Source organism: Haliotis asinina, chromosome 10, assembly GCF_037392515.1.
Source record: "Haliotis asinina isolate JCU_RB_2024 chromosome 10, JCU_Hal_asi_v2, whole genome shotgun sequence".
NCBI lineage: Eukaryota > Metazoa > Mollusca > Gastropoda > Lepetellida > Haliotidae > Haliotis > Haliotis asinina.
In genome coordinates, this window is record NC_090289.1 from 32763371 (window position 1) to 32788553 (window position 25183).

The 25183-nt window shown below is 37.9% G+C and overlaps 1 protein-coding gene across 2 annotated transcripts; it reads right to left on the reverse strand.

Moving 5' to 3' along the window:
- Positions 1-3841: 3841 nt before the first annotated feature.
- On the reverse strand, positions 3842-25167 carry LOC137297618 (enhancer of polycomb homolog 1-like). Of its 2 annotated transcripts, none has more exons than XM_067829492.1 (15): positions 24760-25167; positions 17937-18093; positions 16502-16647; positions 14861-14956; positions 14531-14638; positions 14238-14305; positions 13286-13366; positions 12752-12878; positions 12239-12418; positions 11443-11529; positions 10794-10942; positions 10048-10170; positions 9223-9761; positions 8116-8278; positions 3842-7551 (listed from the first exon to the last, which is right to left on the reverse strand). In XM_067829492.1, the coding sequence occupies exons 1-15, from the start codon at positions 24910-24912 to the stop codon at positions 7479-7481; spliced, it is 2250 nt and encodes a 749-aa protein (XP_067685593.1). In that variant the 5' UTR covers positions 24913-25167; the 3' UTR covers positions 3842-7478. The 2 variants fall into 2 exon arrangements, with proteins under 2 accessions (XP_067685593.1, XP_067685592.1); XM_067829491.1 differs by having other exon boundaries at positions 8116-8353.
- Between the last annotated feature and the right edge of the window lie 16 nt (positions 25168-25183).

The following is a 25183-nucleotide window of genomic DNA, read 5'->3' on the forward strand; positions in this document are numbered from 1 at the left end:
GTATATGGGCCGAAGGCCTCAAGTACAATATCTTTGACTTTGACTTGACAAGTAATGTGATCCATTCTGTGGCTTGTTCCATATCAAGAAGAATCTTTGGAGAGTGGGTAGTGTCATACTAATTACTGGATAACATTTAAACTGCGGTTGAGAGGTCCGAAAACTAGGGTCTTTTCTCGCATTTGACCTAGGATTGTATTGTTGGAATATTGCTAAACGCGGCGTAAAACTAAACTCACTCATTCATTCCAAGCTGTGGTGTTGAGTCAGTATCAGTTTAAAAGTCAGTTCCGGGTGTACACACTATTTCATTGACACAAACGACGCCATGATGGGTGAGGAAGGTTTACTGGATGTGATTCCAGGTCTGGAACCAGACCAGTTTTAAATTGACCAAACCAAGTAGTCAGAAGAAACGTCTCCAAATTTGTGAAGAGAAGTGGCCTCCAGTCCTGTCACCTGAACCCCGAATGTTCGCGAATAACATATTTATCTCACCGTGTGACCTCGTCTTTTTAAAGTTGATACGTTTATGACTTTCGACAAATCACATTTTCGGCACATACATGTGTGCATGGGTAGTTAGTTAAGGAAAACAGTTTACTCTCATTTGTTTCATGTTATCAGGTGTTATTTTGCCTTACACAAGGAAATACATTCGTCTAACACAAGAGTTCGTTATAAATGTTTAAAACAACAAAAGAGGGTGCACTGAAACGTTATCAGTTACGAAATATGACAATGCGTTTTGTGTGTATTGACAAAACTTTGACAGTTAATGACACGTTGCAAACCACCCGCCTGTGCAAACCTTTGAATTAAACTATTTTATTTTTAAAATGTCTGTGAAACAAGCCACGAGTATGGAGAAACAGTATCGAATTCATACATGAAGGCTGTGACTTCAAGATGCTAGATTCACGATGCAAGTGTATGTACTGCTAATATCTTATTAAAATTCACAACTGAAGTATAGAATAAGGGTGCAAGGAAAAATAACAGATGGGTGATAGAACATGGTCGTTGTACCAGGGAAACTATATATAGATTATCCCTGGTTGTACATGAGGAGGAACGAATGGTTTGGCTACATGTGTTTGAGAACTGCCCCCTGATCTCCTCTATACCAAGAACATTCGTACTATCAAGAGATGCAAAATGATCAACCAGATCAACCGTCGAAGTATTATTTTTGGAGATTTTATGTAATTGGGTCCATTTTCTTGTAGTTCGCTGTGAATTATTATTACGTATTTAACACGAATGTGCTAGAAAACCTAGGATTAATGAAATACAGCTGATACACACGGATTTCAAACAGAACATAAGCGTTCTGTTGTAACGCTTTTTGTTTTCGTAACGGTTCATGTTTGGAAGTGACGATTACGTATATCGTTCTAAAACACTAGTACTCGAAATTGTGTTTGACACAGGCACAGATATCGTAAATCGTTCTGAAACACTGGTACTCAAAATTGTGTTTGACACAGGCACAGATATCGTAAATCGTTCTAAAACACTAGTACTCAAAATTGTGTTTGACACAGGCACAGATATCGTAAATCGTTCTGAAACACTAGTACTCAAAATTGTGTTTGACACTGGCACAGATATCGCAAATCGTTGTGTAAAACATCATATCGAGTAATGGCGCCAGCTGTCAATGTCATACACACTATCGATCTCAAACTCTACCGCTGAAATCGATGCACCGAGTTTGGGAGTTTAAGTTCACACTAAATATACTGATGGCAAAAGAAACGCATTCTCTACATTAAATGTAGAATCATGTTCTGGTAACGTGTTGTTTTTATTATAATTGTACTTTCTTTGAACATGTTTTTAAATCCAAACAGACATTTCTTTACCAACATCTAAGTGTTTTCTGATAAAAAAGGCATATCGACCAAATGCCCTTACCAAACGACCCAGAGTCCTTATAACATTCGTGAAACTGAAAATGCACGTGCAGATCGTGACAACCATACCAGCGAATGTGAATTGCAAACTTGCCTGGAATCTTTCTTGTGTTGAGACAATCGCCATACCACGACTTACGAGAGATATGCGGAACCAAGCCTTGAGGCGACTGCAGGTTGGCCAGGTTGCACATTGGGTAGCCCAATCATTTTAAAGTCCAAGTTATGACAGTCTACTGACTGCAGGAACAGTATGAGGCCACTGTTAGCGTCCATGACCGTCCACGCAATGGGCAACCTGCAGTAACATCACAACGTCAAGAATGACACATTGTCAACGTCAAGACCAACAATAATTCATCTGCAGGATTTCTTCACTAGATCCACGGAAACAGCCCGCCAAACCATTGGGACTCACAAGTGACTCATTAGTGCCTAAACAGTGCGTCAACGTTTGCGCGAAAGGAACCTCTGCTGCCACAAGCCGTATCGTAGTCCTGTCCTCACCGCTCACTACCGCCCAAACCTACTGCAATGGGCAACTCAGTGTCGAAACTAACTTAATGGACAATGGAAAACTGTGATTATTGCTGATGAAAGCCGATATTGTGTTTCGACAGCCGATGACAGAATGGGAGTAGTATGACAAAGGCACGGGGAACGGGTTTCCAATGCGTGTATTGTTGAAAGAGACTCTTGGGATGGTCCAAGTATCATGGTGTGTGTGCAGTCTGTCTGAACCAGAGAGTTGGTCCTGCGGTGTTCCAGAATCTCCAGGACGAGAAAATGGCGTGACAGCTGCACGCTGTACTGACCAAGTCATAGGACGCCACGTTGTATCACATTTTTAAAGTAACAGAAATCACATCTTCCAGCAAGACAACGCTCGTTCCCATACTGCCAGAGCAACACTCGACGTTCTAAGATAACATGACATCCAAACCCTGCAATGACCCGCACCGGTCCGGATTTAAGTCCAGTTGAACGCCTTTGGGGTGAGATTTAAAGAAGACTTATAACCTCCACCCAAGGCCGGTACCTTCATTCCGCAGAGTACGATCCCAAGAGTCTATGACATTCATCAACCGACTAATGATTCCATGTGCAGATGACACAACGCCGTTGTCGATGCCCACGGGGGCCAACACGACACTGACTTTTAGGAATCATAGTAATGGTACCATTTTTGGTGAATTTGTTTGTGTGAACTTTGAATGTGATTCCTAAACATGCGTTAACCATAATTGTCAAGTTCGAACGCAGTCCTCCGTTTTATGTTGTTAACTAAAGGGTGTGCTTTAAGAAACCTCTATCAGTGTGTGGTTCTTTTGCAGTTCAGTACATTTATCAGTGAAGGGTATGAACCATGATAATTAGATGACAACCATAATGAACGTATATCTGGACATTGTGGTTGGATGCGGATTAACACTTAATCTCCGAATACACATAATTTTGACCGCAAACAGTAATTCCATTAAAATGAACAAAAACTCGGTGACATGGAGAAGGGAGATTCAGACCCTAAGCCTGTATTAAAGCCTGACTTGCTTCATTTATTGCTTTAGCACTGCAGGGAGAGCGAGGGGTGGGGGTTGAGTACGTTCTTCCACAATGTCTGAACATTCACCTATACCATGCAGTTTTAACTACGGAAGTACGTCTTAGGCTTCAACTAATATTTAATCTCTTGATGTACCAAAGTGTCGATGGAAAGGGGGTGGGAGACATCGCCTTGGTGCTCATTTAGAAAATATCAGAGCTAAAGAGATGGTATCAGTTAGTTTGTTTGTTTGCTAAATACGATGTCTACCTAATGGAGTGATTCACAAAAGCACTCTGTCACTACCTTTTCATCCTTCTTCACTGTTCTCTTGTCGAGCTTCTGTCAACAATTGACATGTAAAAACAACAAACAAGGATTTGTTTCTCGACTCTGTACAAATGTTTATTATTCTCATGAAAACCTGGTGTGCATACACTCACACCCCCAATATCACAGATCATTGCTCAATCTCTAACCCAGCCGTGCTTTGAAGGAAATCGTCATTCTACATTCAGCAAGTTCTCTGTCAAACAGTCTGTCCAGCTAGCTTACAGAAGTACAAGCCAAACCTCAAGTCAACCTGTGGCATGATGGATTGACTACGACCACAGCCAGATTTGTATCCAGATGCAAAGCCACTGATAATTTTGTCTGAAGTTTTCAAAGTATAATTTTGGAAATAAAAAAATATAAGTAGATTTAAGTAACTTTAATTATTGGTGGCTGACAACCTCATATCCATGATATCTGAACAGTTCAGTGCAAGCTTGTGGATTTAACCACACTAAAAAAACTGACCATACATTTTCTGAAAAAAAACAACAACAAAATAAATAAATAAAAAACAAAAACAAAAAAAAACACCCTAAAAAACTGGGACTGGAGATATCAGAATGGCAATTACATATGACTTGAGATCCGACTAGGGTTGCAAGGTATTGGAACGCTGAAAATAAGATGGTTAACAACTTAAATATCTACATGGAATGTGGACCTACAGCAGTTTTTATCTGTCAAATGTGTCGGCAGTATTAAGCCAGTTATCAACAAGAAAATTACTGCTAGATGAGCTTTACAATAACATGAGACAAGCTACAATTCTGAAAGTAAAATTCAATAATTCCTTGACACACAGTCAACTCTTGATACCCATATCACCTAATTACTTATGATTCTGTTTGCTGTTTCAGATTTAACTAAAAGTGACTGAAAAATGAAAAAAAAGTGAAAGATAAAAAAAACCCCAAAAACATTATCCTTTGTCTAAACTCTTAGGGATGATTTGGGTTTGTTAAATTGGACTTTGTATTTCTCAATGTCCAACCCGAGTTGACTGTACATTCTTTAACAGTGATACATGTTACATGATTCCAATCATCTGAGTTCACAAGAGGAGTCGGAATTCTATGGACAACATGGACATAGCATCCCGAACATTTACAATTTAAATATTGGAGATAAGAACAAAGTATCATTTCAAGACAAGAACATTTTTTTTCTCTGAAATATCCAAAATATATTTTAGAGCAACACAGAGCAAGTATTGTGTTCGGCATTTGATTTTCAGTGCTCCCTAATCTATATCCACATCTAACAGAAAATCAACATCTGACAACATACATCTATGTTACATAACATCAACAAGAAAAAGCCACTTAGGAAGTGTGTAACAAACAGAATACAGAACTTCAGCATCTATACTTTAGTATATTGTAGCGCCTCCTGATTCTACAAAGAAGAACTGGTTTACAGAGAGCAGGGAATTTTTTAAAAGTGTAATTCACTATGAAGAAAATTTCATTGGTTATTCTCCAAATTCTTTTTATATCTGCTAACATTGCACACATAAATTTATTTGAAAGGATATGAAATTTATCAAGCTATGATATATTAAATAAACTGCTGAACAAAAGTTAAGGACAACCTGTTTCTTTCACACTATTAAAGTCTATCAGTCATCAGTAACACATAAGAAAAGAACAGGTGGTGCTCAATGACTGTTTTGGGGTTGTCTTTTTTTTTGCAGTATACCTCAAACATCTTATTCCCTCAGAGACAAAAAGCGGGAAATATTAACTGGATGGCAAAATAATACCTTATTTAAAATCTAAAATTATTTACAGTTATGTTAAAAGATGTGTGTGTGTTGGGAGTTCCAGATCAGCGTTCCAGTGCCTCGGCTGACACAATGCGACTCACAATGCCACGTGATAAGCAGTCACTCAAACTGCCACACAGTGTGGCAACACGCACACATCTCACTAACTGGTACACAGAGAATCACAACATTCTCAGTTTCATAGAATCACTAACAATTTCACATTCATCGTTAGTAGTCACACTCAAAAACAAACTACCTATGATAACTTAGTTCTGGTCAAGATACTAAACATTTATTATCAGACATTTCCAATTTTGCTTTTTCAAAATTTGTTCCAGATGACTGCATAGAAATTCTTTCAGTGATATTTATACACTGTTCACTTAGTAAGTATTCTCATTAAGATGACTCGTAGCATACAAGATGACTGATGGGCACAACCCAAGCACTAAGAACAGGTAGAGATAACGGTGCAAGTTTCTGTCAATGATCATATTGTGATGTCTTTTGATTCTTTCTCTTGTTCTCCCCATGTAACTTACAAGCCTGTTTATTCACACGGTTTCTACAGATGTACCTGCTTCCTACAGGGCGTGTAGCTAAAGGACAAAGAAACATTTTACATGTGGGCAAATTATTTTGATGCCTACTTGCATACATTCTTAAATTAACACTACAATTTATCATTAAGCACAAATAAAACAATAAGAAGTATCCTCAAGTTTATAAAGTGGGAATGGGGGGTGTGGGAAGGAGAGAAATTGTCAACAAATCCAACCTTATAGTCAACGTAGTTACCTCCCTTGAGTGGCAGATCTGCCAATGTGACTTTATAGGTCTGGTGAAGTAAAGCACTAAAGAATCATTTTCTCAAATTGTAAGGACAATTTCTCTCATAAGTTACCTGTCGTAAATGCTGCGATAGCTCACAGAACAACTGGGCAGTCTACAGGATGAGTTCAGTCAATGACAGATGCTAAAGTGATTTTTTGGCACACTGGGTTTCATGATCTATAATGGGAGTACTTGTCTGTTCTTGTAGGCAAGGTTTGCTTCTAAGAATAATAATGTACTTTCAATACATATCTGACAACCACGTCTTTCTAGATATATATGAACTTGAGGATCTGCCAATTCATTTCACTACTGACATGATTGTATCATACCTTGTCCAAGATGTTTAGGAATCTTATTTTCTAACATGATTTGAACAAGAACTCAATTTGTAACACTAAAATTCTCAAGTATCTTATCAAATTGGAATAAGCAATTGCAGATACCCATTTGATGCCTATCCCTGCCTGTGATACACATTGGGAAGTGACAGTCAAGCATTTGATGTTATTCATTCCCTACTTGTGATACACACTAGGAAGTAAATGGTCAAGCACTTTATCCCTGCTTGTGAGACACAATGGGAAGTAATGGTCAAACAGTCGACCATGGAGACAAGGTAGAATGTAGAAAATGAATAACATAACACATTCCATTTATATGTCACACACACGCATTCCATAGAATTACCCGTAGAATTGCAGCATCACTATAATGGGTGTTTAACTGGACAACAGCTGTAACATGTAGCATCTAGATTTAATCATAAGCACTTCACACATGACAAGTATTTCTGTTGTTAGTCCCCACATCACTTGTACAAGAATATATGCACAACATTCTAAACAATACAATGAGTGTTGCCCATCCCGAAGCATGTTTTTCTACATGTGGTGTTGCACTGCAGCCAGGGTTGTATGCATGGCTGTTGTTATGAAGAGTTCTGTCGTCTGGCACTACACCAACTCTGTCTTGAGTCTGACTGGTAGGGCAGGAGTGTGAGCCATGCGCAGGTGGCAGTACCAGCGCATGCTTACTGTTGAAGTGTAAATTATCAGAAGACTATTCGCTCCAACCATCAAGTAACATCCATTGGCAAAACTTGGTCTTTGTTGAAAGTGCTCACAGCGTTGTGGTCTTCATGGTTTTGTCTAGAAATGAAAAGGAAAATAATACCAAATTAGGTGGTTTTAATGTCCACAAAAACTTGAAGAAATAATCTCTGATTGGATGAGTATATAACAGTACCACTCTGGTGAATCCTGCAACATGGTCCTGACAAATCTTGTAAATGGTATTTGATTGATTTGGATTTGGTTTAGTGCAGCACTCCCCATTATTCCAGCTACATGGCAACAATCTGTAAGTCATCAAATCTGGACCAGAAAATCCTGTTATCTACACAACTGGAATACCATGAGATGTGTCAATTCTGCAAGCCTGACTACCCAGTCCTCTTACAGACATGCGTTGCTGAAGACCCATTCAACAACCATGATCCAGGATCTTCACAGGTTGACAGGGGTTTGAACTTTCCAACAAATTACTGCACCTTACAATGCTGTGTCAATGAAAGTTGATTATCTAGAGAAAAAGTGATTGTTGCCCTTGCCCTATCTTCAAAACAAACAAGGGGTAACTGACTTTTTTCATGTCATTGTGGCAAACTGTTATGCAGAGCCTGAATCTAGTAACATATGTAGTATCCAACTCACTTGAGCAAATTGAGTGCTGTGGCCGGTGTTGTTGACAGCTTGAATGTGCTGGTGTTGGCTGGCATCACTTTGTTGTTTACAGTTGGCTTCATGAACGTTGATGCCGATGACACCTTCACTGACGTAGCTGCTGTCAAAGCTGTTGTAACTGCTGCCGTTGTCACTGAACACACATTGAGAGGGAAGTTTAACTGAAGAATGTTAGCTGCTGGTGAGGTTGAAAGTCCACTTGTTTTACCTATGAAAAGAAGGATGTCACATGAATCAACCTCAACCTTAAATTTGTCTAAATTAATTCATACATGCCTTTTAAACTGATGTAAATAGCTTCAAGTTCATCTAAAGTTTGATGATAACATTAAAAAATAACAATCATAACAAGTTTTGTAGTTTCTAACTTCATAGTTCACAGACTTCAGTTTATCTCAGACAAAAAAGCCCCTCGCCAAACAGCAAGGTAACATTTTAACACTGAAGTCAGTAATATTGAGTTATTAACACATACAAAATATCTTTAAGAAATTGGTCAAATATAGCAAATGTGATTCTAATACTTTTGCGGGGATGAGGTTGGGGTTTAATTGGAATTCTCAAGTTAAACGTGGTGTTATCGTGAGAAATGAGTGAGTATAGCTTTACACCGCACTCAGCAATATTCCAGCTAATTGGCAACAGTCTGTAAATAATCAAGTCTGGACCAGACAATCCAGTGATCAACGGCATGAGCATCGATCTGCACAATTGGGAACCGATGACGTGTCAACAAAGTCAGCGAGTCTGACCATCCGATCCCGTTAGTCGCCTCTTACGACAAGCATAGTCACCTCTTATGGCAAGCATGGGTTGTTGAATGCCTATTATACCCCGGACCTTCATGGGTCTGTTTTTTGCATTTGCTAGATTTGACTATTTACTGAAAGACCATGAATATCAACAGCTTTTGCTAACAGAGAGATAAAATAACCAGACATTGTCTAACAGTTATTTAACTTCCATCTGTGAAAGCTTGAGAGCATTTGATGGATGACTCTTCGAGTATTCTTCGAGCGCCTTACAAAATTGTGATCATTGGTAAGGTATTCAATAAATGCTTTAACTATTTCTTACTGTCTATCAATGGTCCATTTGTTGTGACAGCAACTGTTGGTGGTGTTGTGGTCGTCTGTGACGTCACAATAATTGGCGGTGCAGATAGTGACGCCGACAACAATGATGATGGTGATGTTGACACAGAGGGTAATGAAACAGATGGGGTAGTTGTTACGTTGTTCGATGAGGATGAGGAAGTGGATGTAGTTGTAGTAGTAGTAGTAGTTATTGTTGTTGTAGCACCAATATTTGCACTGGGAAGCTGAGAAGAATTCATCACTGCACTCACAGCAAACTCGGCACTGGCAGAGTCCAATGTAAACCTTGAAGTTGGCTGTGATGAGAAAGATTGGCCCAGAATCACAGATGAGTCTATCTCAGATGCTTCAAGCTGAAGCAGTTTTTCCTCCTGTTCCCGCTTCATTTCAAGCAATTGTTCTTTATGAGACTGGTAAGTCTCAAAGTTAAACTCGACAGAAACTGGAGTACTTGATGGTGACCGACTACCGTGCCTAGAGTCACTATCAGGGGGCGGAGTTTTTGGACGAAAATGAGGACTGAAAATAAACGTAAAGTTGATAGCAAATGACAAATAACACAAACATACAAGCAAGCAAGTCATGACATAAATTTCAGCTTCAGAGACAGAGGAAAGGGTGAACAAAAACAAAGTAACATGAAGCATCAAGACTTTACTAATTATTAAGAAATGCAGGAACCAGTAGGTGTCTAACATTGGCTCCTTAATAGTTACACTTAAATTTGACCACTGCTATCTTACCAATAGTTAATGGTTCAAGTGTTTACTAATATATGAAAGAGAACAAGCCTTTTGAAACTTACATCTTTTTCCCCCGTATGTATGTGACATATTCACCGAGCACTTCAGGTGAATGTGAAGGATCACCTAGGTCGAGTCTGTCTAGGCCATCATCCCAGGGAGTATAAGCTCGATCCAGAATGACTCTGGATAGGAAGGAATGCAACATTGTATAACTACAAAGAGATAAACCTAACAGAGAGCACTGTCCAGCAATTGTTTGTGTTTATTTTCTTGAATTGTCTTTCAAACCTTTAGTTATCTGACTCATTTCAGCCTGACTGAACATGGACTTGCAACATTTCTAAAACATCTATTGCCAAAACATAAAAAGACAATAAGAAATGACAATAATCATTCAGATCATCATATGTTATCTCAGACTTTATTTCAACCAAATAGAACTACATGAATGACACAGTTTAGTTTCGTGACATTTTTTAGCTATATTAGAGCAATAACATGGCAAGGGACACCAGGAATGGGCTTCACACATTGTACCCATGTAGGGAATCTAACGTGGGTCTTTTGGCAGAATGCTAGTCTACCCCACTGCCCAAACTGGATCTGAAGCTTAGTATCCTTAGAAGTGAAACTTCAGCAACATACATATGTTATGATACCATTGCCCAAATCTGAATATAACTGTTTACCACAGTCCAACATTTTCCATACATTCAACCCCAAACTGAAAGTTTGAGCTTATTATTTCAGGGTAAGTAAGTAAATGTTGGCACAGAAATATTGCACGTATATAAAATCAACTTACCGCCCACCCCTGCCCACTCGACGCCTCGAGAATCCAACACAGTTTCTTGGAGGAGGTAGTGACATGAGAGAATATCTGTATTTTTTATCACCAAGGCCACCTTCATCAGGACTACACCAGGACCAGTTGCCTTGACGGCCCATGAGAGGCTGAAGAAAAAAATTTCTTGTTGATAACTTATGCAAATTGTTGCTGCAAGACCAAATGTCCCTGTTCTACAACACAATACTGACATTTTATCTTTATTGTGACTTTCAGGGATCTAATTGGCTGAAAGTCAGAAAGAGTACAATAAGGTCCAGCTTACACATTTTTATGAATATAGGCATGCCATCTCTTTACAACACCTAATGGCTGAACACAAATGTCTAAGAACAAGCAGCTCTTTTATCTGTCAGTAGCCCTACTATTCTTTCAACAATGAATATGCTTTGATATGTGTTTAAATTATGCAGAATTGCTGGTGAAAAGTAACATAAATGAAGCTCAGAATGATATTGTATTGGCTTAGAAATATTAATTGTAACACGCTATACAATCCTTTCATAAAAATTCATTCTTTGTAACAATATATTTGTGCACTAAGCAGACAAGACTAAAACTGAATACAAACCCTGCAGAGGATCTACTGAAACAGATATATACTTACAGTGAAATAATGACAATGTTTCCTTCTTTTGAAGGCAAATGGACCATCAGGATCATTTTCATCTTCATGATCTGATGGTGACATACCCTGAAAATGAAGGACAGATCTTGTAAGAATATCGGAACTTATTTCATGCAGGAAACTAATATCAACTGTGACAAACCATCAATACACTTATCAGCCTTATTTCAATTGCACTCTCATTAAGTAAAGAGTACTTAGAGATTTACACCACTCAACAATATTCCAGCTATATGGCAGCAGTCTATAAATAATTGAGTCTGGACCAGCCAATCCAGTGATCAACAACATAAGCATCGATCTACTGGGAACTGGGAACTGGGAACTGGTGACATGCGTCAACCAAGTCAGTGAGCCTGACCACCCGATCCCATTAGACACTTCCTATGACAAGCACAGTTGCCTGTAATGGCAAGCACGGGTTGCTGAAGGCCTATTCTACTGGGGACCTTCACGGGTCAGGTCTATTAAGTAAAGAGCATAAGACAACATTCATAGGCTCTATTTCACAAAGTTTCTACCACTTACGACTCTCTGATAAGAATTACAGGTATATGAGAGCAAGACAGAGAAATGTGGGAGAAATACCTAAAATGATTTATGTTTTCCATGTTAATCACTTTGGTAAAAACAAAACTTTCTGGTTTGGGCATGAACAAGGGAGGCAACTCTACACGACAAAAAGTGCTTTACAACTCTGGGTCTCTGCTTTCCCTCTACGCAAAACTAAACGTTGACACACAGCACAGGGTAAAGATTTAATAAGAAAACTCACAGGTGAAAGCCCGTCATCATCAGAGCTGTCTATATCTGGATGCAATATGTCCACTTCACTGTAGTGGGATGAGGTAATGTTGGACGTTTGATGATGGTGGTTGTGATGGTGATGATGCTGTTGCTGCTGGGATTGTTTCCGTTTTCGATATGCTCGCTTCTTGGGTTTCGGGGCTATATCCTGTACCAACAGAAATACAATATGAAATCCAATTCACACTTATGTCTGTGGAATATAATAACTTCTCAAGAATTCATATGGCCTCTACTTACATTTGATTACAGATTTATGTGTATTCTTTTAAATCAATCATGTTATCATCATTGAAGCTACATAAGGTAAACTAAAGTATTATATCAATAAGACTGCGAAAAATTATTATGCAAATCATAGTAGGAAGTAATCATCATTAAGAACAAAATACAAGAACACTGTCATAAGCAAGAATGCATAACGAAAACATCTTAATTTATCACTTTAAATTAACTCACATACAAATACAGCCATACTTACCCCATTCACACCCTGGACCCATTCCCCAGACTTTGTGAGACTAAATGGTGGAATGAAAGACGGATGCTTATGCCTCTCAGCTTCAGCATGAGCTAACAACTTGCCATCAAAATCTTCACTTTGGTACCTACAATACATAGAACTATATTAGCAAGGATGAAATATTTCAATAGCTACCAACCAGCAGCAAAGCATATTCGCAACTAATAGGTCTCAAGCAACTCCATTTTAACAAAGCCTTGGTTCTGTAGAACATTAACAGCATGAAGAATGGTATCTGAAGACCAATGCCTGCTTGCAAAACTGACTGACAATCCACATTTAGTAGAGGCAAAAGGCAAATTGTTCATCACTGCATTAAGAATCTCATGTCTCTACGAAGGCTAACTATGAATGCTTAGTAAGTATGTCAAGTATGCTTAACTAAACAGGGTTATATTCACCTTAGCATTACGATAGCTTTGTGTGACAGGGCCTAGGAAGGATACCAGCATGAAATTCTAAGACAGGCCAAGATGCGACATGCTCTCTCACCTTTTTTCTAAAACTTCTATAGTTAACTGAAGCAACTCTTTCTTGGACTTTTCCCTTCTCTTGATCACTTCCAGCAACGTACTGCAAAATTAGAAAAACATGTTTTATGATGCGTATCACATGGAAACAATGGTCTTGATCCAGTTGGGATTTACAGGGCTCAAAAATAATTTTTAATGGAATAGCTGTCAACTAAGACACATATGAAAAAAAAAATGAAAGTAATTTATGGGCAATATTTAAATTATTCTAGACAATCATAAAATTAAGAATTGTTTGGCCATTTCACTGCTGATTTCAGCAAGGTACTTCTGGTAGCATCCTTCAATATGTTAAAGCTGTAATAAATTTGACCACAATTCTGGCATTACTAAACTGTGGTTCATACTTTAATGGACAGGCATAAAGACAAGAGCAGTTTTAAAGTAATTCTGTGTTGATGAGTGATTTATTTGATTTAGCTTCAGCTGAAATTTGTTTATCAGCTGTTTCTACTGTGATACAAATTATGGAGTTTACATACTTCACATGTTAGTCTGTTTCACTCAACAGTTGCCACAGGAATAACCAATAAGATTTATACATCCTTCAGACTGGTTTACCAAGGGTGGTCTTAATTACCTCCCTTGATCTAGACCCTGATTACAGATGTCATTAACATAATGGAGTCAAACTAATTACCTACAGTGTAACAGATCACAAGATATGCTAAAAGTACAAGAGCGTTAACTTCAGTCAACACTTCTGCTACACTTGCCATCTACTTAGGATCCACACTATCAATTTTCATAGGAAACTGCTAGTCGATTCCTCAACATTTGGTGCAAATTTACACATCAGATTTCCATCTCCAGACTTGTTAAAACTCATACATATTGATTTTTGGTGTTTGAAGGTCAGTGAGTCTAGGGACAGTATTTACCTATCATATATACTAGTACATGATACTCACACTGCACGACTGAGGTCCCTCCTGAGTTTTAACATTTTTTCATATGAGACTTCATCATTCTTGCGATTCTGAAATGAAATGAATCAGTGGACTTCAAGGTTTTGCCAAAAAGGTCCTCAGTATCATAATTACTTCCACTGAATGGTATTGAATGTAAGACATTAGCATTTTGACAAGAACTCAGTAACTGTAATGAATTACATATTATTTACACAAATGCAAAAGTAACTGCTTTTTTTCTAATTTCAGTACTTACACTTACTTACAGGACAGGAAAAACAGTAAGAATGTACCTTTCTCGTTTGCATCTTTTCGGTTCTCCGCCGGAAGGCCACGTATGGGTTGTTTGTTGTTGACCCATCTCGCTTCTCAGTCTTCACAGTTGCTATCAATGGCTGTTGCTATAAAGGATTAACATTTGATTCATCAAATTTTGCTCTATATCATTAAGATGTTTCACTGACCCTACACAGAGAACACAATTGTTTTATCTTTCTGCTTGAAATATACAACCGCATCTGAGAAGTAAAAAATTTAGTAGTATCATTACTTTCTATATCATTTTAATATATTCTTCCTAAAATCAATGAAAATGCCTCAGAAATATGTAATTCAATACTCACTGTGCGTAACCGTTTATTGAGCCAATAGTCATACACTGCAATGATAAGATCATCATCTTCTTTCAGTAACAACTTAGCCTCCTGGAGTGTAACCACCTGCAATGACATCCGGAAACACTATCAATAACATACTCAAAAACAACATCTTACATTAACACTGTATCAGCTCCAAATATCTGAAACAAATAATTTAAGCCTCCTCCTCTTTAGCATGTTTATTGGCATGTTTGCACAGAGGCAAAACTATGACCAGTAGCTCCTGGATTCCAGTAATTCTGGTTGCAGTAAAAAATCACAGAGTTTACCTTTCCATGCAGAAAAACGTCTGGTCTGCGGAAAACGTGTTTTCTTGCAGAAAAAGTGCAGAATTTGCCACTTTTCTGCAGCGTAATTTGCTTATTTTAAAAATGAAATGAAATGAAAATGAAAAGTAGAGATAATATCAAAAGTAGGATCGGTTACACATAAAAAGAACTGACTTATTTACTGTGACAACATTTTCAAAATAATCATGATTAAAGATACTTTATTAATAAAGCCAGTTTTTTTTCATATTTCAAATAATATTAGATGAACTTGACACTGCAATTACGAAATAAACCATTCTGAAAATTGAAATTATTTCAGATTTAGTTTAAATATAAAATTGTTATTTGTATGAAACAGGAAGTTGTTGGTCTGCATCTAAGTTACAAATGAGTGAGTTTGGTTATACGCCGCTTTTAGCAATATTCCAGCGATATCACGGCGGGGGACACCAGAAAATGGGCCTCACACGTTGTACCCATGTGGGGAATCGAACCCGGGTCTTCGGCGTGACGAGCGAACGCTTTAACCACTAGGCTACCCCACCGCCCCAAGTTACAAATGAGAGAAGAGAAATAACTTTCAGTGAGTGTTTAATTCTCAAACATAGAAAAAGGTGTGGGTGTCTACTAAAGATGTGATGTGTACTGTCAACTTAACATTATATCTGTGTTTTAGAATTAAGCTATGAAGGTCTGTATAATGTTTTTGCTGTTTTTCCTAAATGTTTTAACCGCAGAATGTTTCGCAGAATATTAAAAAATAGGGTGCAGAATTTGCTGATATTTGCTTTGGAATTCTTAAAAATTTGCTGAGGAATCCAGGAGGGACTGTATGACACTTGCTTAACAGTATTATCTTCAATTATGAAAGTTTGTAATTTCAGTTCAATTGCAACACAAGAGCTGCACATATGGGGCTGAATACTGACCACAAGTAAGCCTACATAAATATTTGACTGACAGCAGGGTTCATAATATAAAGATTACATTACAAAGGGATGGCAACACATCAAAGTATTTTCAGATGAAAATAGCTGCAGTCTGGGGTCCACAACATTGTATCTAATGAACTGATGGTAAAATTCTGAAATTTGATACATCAAAGGACACAGATTTGGGTACTTGATTTTAATAAGCGGAACCTCACCCCCTTAAATATTTTCTCCAAGGATTTAGACATATCTCAAGTTTGACTGATTTGCATTTGAATTAGCAGAAAACTGTCATCATTGATTATGGTAAAATTACACAAGATCATAGATTTTCAACTGATAATACTCATTAATGAAAGGCAGAAACAACTTGTCACTAATGTCGTGTAATCAGCACCAACCTGCTGACCACTGCCTTTTTCCAACCTATCCATCATCTCTTCAAACTTGAGAGGTGTGATCTCCATCTTCTTGGCCTGTTCATTGAGCCAGCCCTCGTCCTCACTGTCCATGTCATAGTCCGGTATCTCCTGGTCCATACCAAACGCTGTTAGAACAAAGTCAGGGTCAGTTTTAGAGTACTATGACAAGATGTGAGGATTTGCTTCAAACTTTTTAAGCATCTGTTGTTTTTACATCGCAAGTTGCATTTAAGTTACACATTTGAACAGTATGTGTAATCTGTCACACCCAGACCTCAAACTGTTAGAAAAAAAACAACAACTTGTGTTACCATTATTTATTGATGTTCTTAATTCCATAACACAGAATACATCATTAAGAGTATCAGGTTCTTAGTATCCATTTAAACCTTTTTCATTTGAAAGTGTTTTGGTAAGAGTGAATGGTACTATTTAGCCCCAGTTTTTCATTTCAATAAAATATTACTGTCCGAACAACATGATTTTGAACAGACATTTACTTTTATGAGTAGACTGCATATACAGTGTTTAAAAAAATATACTTCAAGAGACAATGACCAAGTTTTCCTGTCTGCAAGTATGGATGTACTATTTTAGGAGAGAGAGGTGGGAAAAAAGAGAAAGGAACATATCTACTGAGACACAATTGTAGTAAGGCTTAATATAACATTAGTGTAATTCATTATGAAAACACCTCTGAATCTACTTCCTTCAAATCTCCATAGTATACGTTCCAAAAAATCTCCACTATACCCTGGATGCATCTACAGCATAGGCCAATGAATTAATTACCTCCCTTGGCTGGCTTTTTATCCAATCAGATGTCTACGCTGGAATGATAATTTAAAAAAAGCAAAAGTGTTGTGATTGGCTCACTCAACTTCCCAGCGTATGCACCTGATTGGATAAAAACTCAGCCAAGGGAGGTAAAAATTATCAGGCTAAGCTGTAGATGCATACAGGGCATAGTGGAGATTTATCAGAACGTATACCCTTGAGATATTGAGGATGCCTGAGCTAAAGAAAGAAATATTGAAGTAGTTTTTCACAATTTTTCTGACAAGTCTACATGGTTTGGAATTCATGATAAACCTCTAGACTTAGGCAGTAGTCTAGTAGGTTCATTCATTCATCTGAACCTCTTGACAAAATCAGTGTCATCATTAGTTGGAACAAATCTGTATAATTTCAGCTTCCATGTTCCAGTGGTTTCAGGGTCGATGCTTACAGATACTAATTCAGGACAAGCAGGCACAACATAACCTTTAGTCAGATGAGCTAAAGTCCCCATAAAATATTCAGAAATTTGCACTCTGGTTAAACAATACAATAGGGGAAATTACTGAAGGGTTGTGATCTGTGAGTTCTGATGATGTGAAACAAACCACCTAAGAAAAGAATGTAGTACTCTTACCCTGAATGTGGATGTACTGCTTCCCCAGTTTGAAGTCCTGCTTGTAATATTGGTCATACTTCTCAGCAATATCTTCCACTTCAGGGATAGGAATAACCAGCGCCTCAGATGTCCCATAGACCTGCTGTGCGGACAAGGCTCTCTGAAGATGGTGCTCCTGCAATCATACAAGCTAATGTTAAGATCAGTAGGAAGAAAAACATGCAAAGATGTGTGCTAGTTGCAAAAACTAAAACATAAAGGACATTAGCAAGAAACAACCAACCTAAATCCATAAAACTGACTATTTGAACATTACCTTGATATGCATATAATATGCAATACCTTTTATTTAAAAACTTGACAAAAAAGAACAGCTTCAGTTTCCTTTGCTGTTCACTATATGTTTTATACACTGCACTGATTTCAAATCCTAATGGCTGTGTTGGCGATCAACCATGTCATAACCAATATGTGCTGGGATGAGATGGGGAGTGCGTGAGAAAAAGAGGAATTAAGCCAGGCGTGTTGTGGGCTGTAGATACCTATGCCATTTCTAATGACTCCAGTGCAATCAGATCTGCAGAAATTCCTGGATGTTGAAGAAAACCAGTCATTTTCAGGTCAAGATATGTGGATGCTTTTGTGTAACTGCTGGGATGTAAAGATATGCCCTGGACTATAGCCACCTATATCAACAAATACTTCCTATCAATCTAGCCAATGTATTATTATATTATTTGAAATCTTGATCATGTCTTGAATTCTTGATAAGTGTTTATCAGTTTATTTCACAAGATTTCTTCAATGTTGCAGCAACAGCATGAAATCCCTGCCTTGTGGTATTTACTTTGGTAGTTTGAATTACACAGGCAACACGTTTGTTATCACTTACACAATTATCCAAGTGAAGATATATTTCAGTGTTGACATTCTCATCACGCAACTGCCAATTGAGTGAGTGAGCGAGTTTAGTTTCACACCGCACTCAGCAATATTCCAGCTATATGGCAGCTGTCTGTAAATAATAGAGTCCGGATCAGACAATCCAGTGATCAACAACATGTGCATCGATCTGTGCAATTGGGAACTGATGACATGAGTTAACCAAGTTGATGAGTCTGACCACCCCTTTCGCCTTTTATGACAAGCAGTCACCTTTTATGGCAAGCATCCTAGTGAGTGAAATGTGATTTTTGTCACTTTGGATGTCATTTCACCATCAGGCTGGTGAGGAAGAAGAGTTTTATGCTTATCACTTAGGTTACTAATCATGTTGAGCGCTCACAAAAATCAAAACATTGTCAGAGAGAGTGCAAATGAATCCATAACCATTAGCTTCTGGCTGGTCATTAAACGACAAATGTGCACTGCAGACAATTAAGAGAAAACTAACAAACAACCAAGACTGTCAACAAAAGTGATGAGTTGAGAATTCTTACCAAAATATGGTAGAGTCTATGCAAAGTACCACCCTTAACCTGATTTTCAGTAGATTTTAGACTCGGTATAGGATATTCTATAATCTTTGAATGATCAGAAATTTTATTTAGCGGTCTGTATCTAAAAACCACTGACTAATGACACAAATCTCCAGATTAGCGCCCAGTAATAAAGTATGCAAAATAAACCATCACAACCTAATTATCACTAATCGTGTTGCTGATGAACAAATACTTATATGTGTTTATAAAAACAACCTGCATGCACTACATAGGCACAACCAAATGAGTCATCTACAGTGGCGTGGTCCTTATCAAATGTGGTTTGTTTTGGTTTGTTGTTTAACGCCAATTTCATTGATATTTCAAACTATTTGGCAGCAATCTGTAAATAATCAAGTCTAGGCCAGACAATCCTGTGATCAACATCATGAGCACTGATTACGCAGTTGGCATACGATGATGTGTCAACCAAGTTAGTGAGTCTGACTATCCAATCCTGTTTGTCACCTATTAGGACAAGGGGAGTAATTTACTATAAGAGTGTCAAATTCAGCCTATGAGGGACTTTCAGATGCAACACACAATTTATTCATTTATCAACATTATCTGATAAAGGCATCTGAACATGAACTTTACTGCAGTGAATAATGAACAAAAGAGGTGTTATTCATTGTAACTGACACCTGTACTGATGTTGTGTGCTGATGTGACAAGGAACACATAGGGCAGCACATGAACAGAAGACAACTGAAAGTAACAAGAGTGAGTGAAAATGGTTTTACACAGCTTTCAGCAATATTACAGCCACACAAAGATGAGGGATACCAGAAATAAGCTTCCCACTATGAACCCATGAGGGGAATCAAACCTGGGTATCTGGCATGACAAACTGTTGTTGTAACTATTAGGCTACCCCACCGCCCAAACTTAACAGCATGTTAAGAATTGCTATAATGTAGAAAGTCTAAGTACATCTGTGTGTGTGTATGTGTAGTGTCATAAAGTGAATAGTTACTTGCAAACACCAGGCACTGACATTGAACTACAGTGGATACCACTTTTGACAAACCGAGTACACTGACATTTTAAGGAATCGATATAGTGGACACATCCAACCTCATTTCTGCAAATTAGTAAGACAAAAACCAAGTGTTGGGGATTTGGCTCCAATTCAACAAAGCTACCCTGGTACAGAGAATGTTTTATTGTAGTTAGGGTATCAGGCGAAAGATTGATAAAGCAGGTGTGTTTTCTGCCATTAATTGGTGATGTGTAACACAAGACAGGCTAAAGCTGTTCATGGAAACAGTCCTCTCAACACTATCACTGATATCTAAAATTCAAGATCCATTTTCTGGGGTACATCATATATAAACAAAGGTATATAACTGATTGTAGTTTCTCTTAACCTTAAAGCACACTTTCCATCCAAGCACTGATTTCATTATCATAACTCATCTTATGAATCATTTGCTAGTGACAAAAAATGTTGCACTTATGACACTACTTTTGCATTATCTTGTTCTAGTTGTAATCATATCATTACCATAATATATGTGTCTGTGAAATGCAAACCCTGGGGCATAGGACTAGATCCACAGTTCCATTCAATTTTATTTTGTTAGTATAGGACAGCCTGAAAAACCTTGAAAACCTCAAACCTGTTAAAGGTAATGCACCAAGTTCACATCTTTCAGAGTAAACATTGAGGTTGCTGTTGACTTGCAATCTGAACATAACTTCACAATTTCAAGGTTATAACAGACATGTTATTGGGGCTAGAGAGGAATTTGTTTCCACCATTGTTAAAGTATAGCAATCATGAAACATACAGTTTGTTAACATATTTACAATATGGGTACAAATGATGCAGTAGGTTTGTGAGAGTGCTTTCACTGTTCACCTGAAGAAGCCCCCTAGGATGGTTACTCCAATTTGTGGCCACGAACAATAAAGCTTTTCAGAATGATTATTGCATCATCATAAAAGGTGTACTTTCGAATCAAAATGATCGAAATGTAAATGGTGGACATAATATATTTCCATTTCCGAGTGTATGTTAATACTCTCAATGAACAAACAGGCATCATCGACATTTTGATAAAAGAAAAAAAAATGCAAATTTGTTTGATAGCTTCAGCAAGTTACTAGTCCCAGAGGTCATAAAAGTAATGATCATAAGTAATGACTCAGGTTGCTAATGTACCGTAACATCTGTTTATATTACATGTTTTATAATCATAATCATGTTATGAACAATATGCAACCACTTGACTTCTTACTGTACTGCTACATATGCATAAGGCAGCTTTTGAGGAAGTACTGGAGTGTCCCACCAATCAGAGGGCCTAGGTGTTCCCTTACTGGAATCTAGTTTTGAGTCGCCCAGGCTTGACCAAATTCTTTAAAAGCTAGGCTACAATGTAGGCTTAAATCATAAATGAGGTAGTCCTCAAATCAGCAAGTAGTATCTAAAGGGCATCATCCTGCTTCTTAAAAGGAGGGGAGTGCTACCTAATTATTTTTACAAATCTGGTGTCTCTTTTAACAACTCTCAAAAAAGTGTTTGACAAATACATTGTGAAACTTCAGATGTTAATTGCTAAATAAAGTAAAGATGACTGTCACAACGATGGTAGAATTTCGACAATAGATTCATAATCCATGAAGGTGGTTAATAGTCACAAACATTAAATCACCCTGATGAATTATATTGTTTTTACATAGGAAGTTGGTGAGGCAAGTTTAAGTTTTCAATCTGAGATGGTGAATCTTCTGAACTTGGAAATGTATGCCAATTGTAGCCATTCGAAAGTGGTAAATCATACAAAACATTTTCAACAGCCAAAGAGCTTATCCAATGTGGCCAAGACTATCAAGACTCTCAACATTGAACATAAACAGTATATATCAAGTGGAAACTCATATACTTTGTATCAGTGCAAGTGTTTCTGGAAATATGTATAATTTCCTTATCAAGATAGCACTTTCATAAATTCAATCCACACAGTTGAGCTGTCAAATCTATTCTAAAAGTTGTCAGGCCTAATTTCTTTCACTCTGGACTAAACAACAAACCAAATGTGCTGATAAAATTGAGATCACTATTCCATTCATGGAAAAATATGGCACGTTTTCAGAAATATTTATGCTCGGTATTTACTTAAATGCCACTCATGTTAAAAGTGGCTGCCTCAGACTGTCAGCCAAGCACATATTTCATACATTGAGAATTAAATACAATCAGTCAAAATATCAGACAAAATTAAGTTTTCTCTTTTCACAGTTCAAAATGAAAATAATAATAGGATAAATCTTAGTGAGATGAAAGCTCTGCATTACCAACATGACCAGACAAGTGATAGGCATAGCTTCTTTTGGTATTGCTTTTCTTTGTAATATAAAGGGTATTTGGCAATGGTTTTCTTTGTAACAAAAGAATTGTGCGCTGCAACAAGTACCCCCATAGATGCATTCAGTCTTCTATTTGTTATGATCATGAATATAAAAAATTACCCCTGCACATGTTTGACAAGTTTGTATTCTGCTATAAGTTGCCATGGTCACAATGCATGTACAACACACACAATCTATACTGAGAACTTGTTGCAGACAGTTGCTGGACATGTTTTTCTCTTTTGCCTTTCTTCCAAGTTAAAATTCATGAATAGTCCAGGTTGATTACAGACTGAAAGACAACAATTACATTCCTGACCCAGCAACTGTTTGCATGCACAGAGTGAGTAGTATTGATATTAGGAACACAAACTGAAGGGTTGGCATGAAGAATGAATCTATCACAAACCATCTACATCGGTCTTGGTTCACCTATGACAAATGCACTATAGAACTCCTTATAAATCAGTAAGACAAACCCTTATTATTGCTTCTCTGTCAGAACTGAAATGTAACGATGGTTTTCCTGGTCGTTGGTTGTACATTTTTTAAACAATGAAGTAAGTGGTCAACATGTGAGTGGCATTATGGTCAATGAATGTCAAGCATGACATTGACTGTAGCATGGTATGCTGATTGCCACAATGAAAACAAGCACAAGAAGTAGCAACCCTCTACCATGTTTGTAATAACAGCACCCACTGGCAAGAATTATTTTTCAAATTGACACTAAATGAACTCAAAGGGCACTCCAAATATTAATGACAATGTTGAACTAAGTGTGGAAGGAATAAACTTGAAAGAATTCAAAGTATGTTGAAACAGGTACATAACCTCGATCGTTGTATGTGTGTGTGTGCGCGCACACATGCACCCCTTGTTGATGATCAGCTAATGGTATTGTCTGCTTAGTATTTACTACACCATTGAGGGAAACACTAACTCTCATGCTTTCTACAGTCCAAAGTTTACACCAACCTTGACCACTGCATCATATGAAGTTGGTTAACTGATGTCACAACACCATAATATCCACACTGAACCAATCATGTGTTTTGAGTGTAATACAGATTTGTGTAGCTTATGCATATATGCATGAAGGAGTACTGCAGTTTACCAGGCACACTTTTTCAGATTAATTAGGGATCCCTAAAGATCAGAACGGGTACCAGACTCCAAGCCCTAACCGTAAGGATCGGCAAGGATGACAGTGCTACAGCAAGATAATTGCTCCATTGCTTGTGCTGTGCCCGGTAAACTGCATTCTAACCATGCATGGTGTACACAACAACCTATACATGTTATTGTCTAGCTACAACATATAAATCCCAGGGTAAGAAGTTGAACACCAGTTCACCAAAATGTGCAAGAATGAATGGGTGTACAACTGAAGCATTGATCATTCCTACATGTCTACGACAAACCATTACGAAAATAAAAAACAAGAAATAGATAGCTAATGAGTTTTTAATCGTAATAGGTCTAAAATGTGTTAAAGACACTGCAATATTGCAAAATATTTGGCAGAAGTTCAAACGGGGAATCCCCCATATATTGCAGGGATTCCCTTGACCCAGATAAGACAAAACTTGGTTTACTTGTAACCTGGTGAGTTATTTCAGTTTATTTGTCCATAACAGCAAGTTCTAAATGACAAAGGTGGTCCACATCAGCCGACAATGTTGTCAGTTTTTGTACTTTTCCGACGAGATGAAATTTTGACACACACCAAGTTCGCATCGTATCGTCACTACTGTCTAAATATGGCGCTTGATGTCACGTGACTTAGTGGACAAAATAATGCTTCACAGACAAAGACTGGACGTTTCCTGGCAATATTTTCAGAGTCATGAACACAACGATATCCATGAAATGCAGCAACAACATCAATAAGTAGCGCAATCGCCTCATAATGTCCCTTTCGAATGAATCTAGGTAAAGTGCGCGCCACCAAGATGGCGGCCAATCACAAATTCCGGTTGCTCTAAACAAAGGCAACGTACCGTTTCCTCTTCTTTTTCCATTCCAGTCGGCATCAGAGGTACAGATCTGTTGATCGTTGCAAAATCAGGTAGATCAGGTATCTCATCCGCCCTGAAAACAGGCATGGGCTTCGTGGCGTCCAGCGCCCGAGCCCTAAACGATACCTTGCTCATCTTGCCACCCTAGATATGCTAATGAGCCTGTTCAAGGAAGTTTTCGTACAAAGTGACGGTTAGAGCCCTCAATTGCGGACTCTACCACACTGAAAACAAACGATAGTGTCAATACATTTTGTCGAAGGTCTAAATCTAGCACTAGAACGTCGCCCTAGTTTACCCAAAGTCCGCAAACCCAGTATATTTTCTACGATTTTCGTGTTTCATCATGGCGGACTTGCCAGTCCATCAAGGTATCCCAAGATTCATTGTACATTGGCGGATGCGC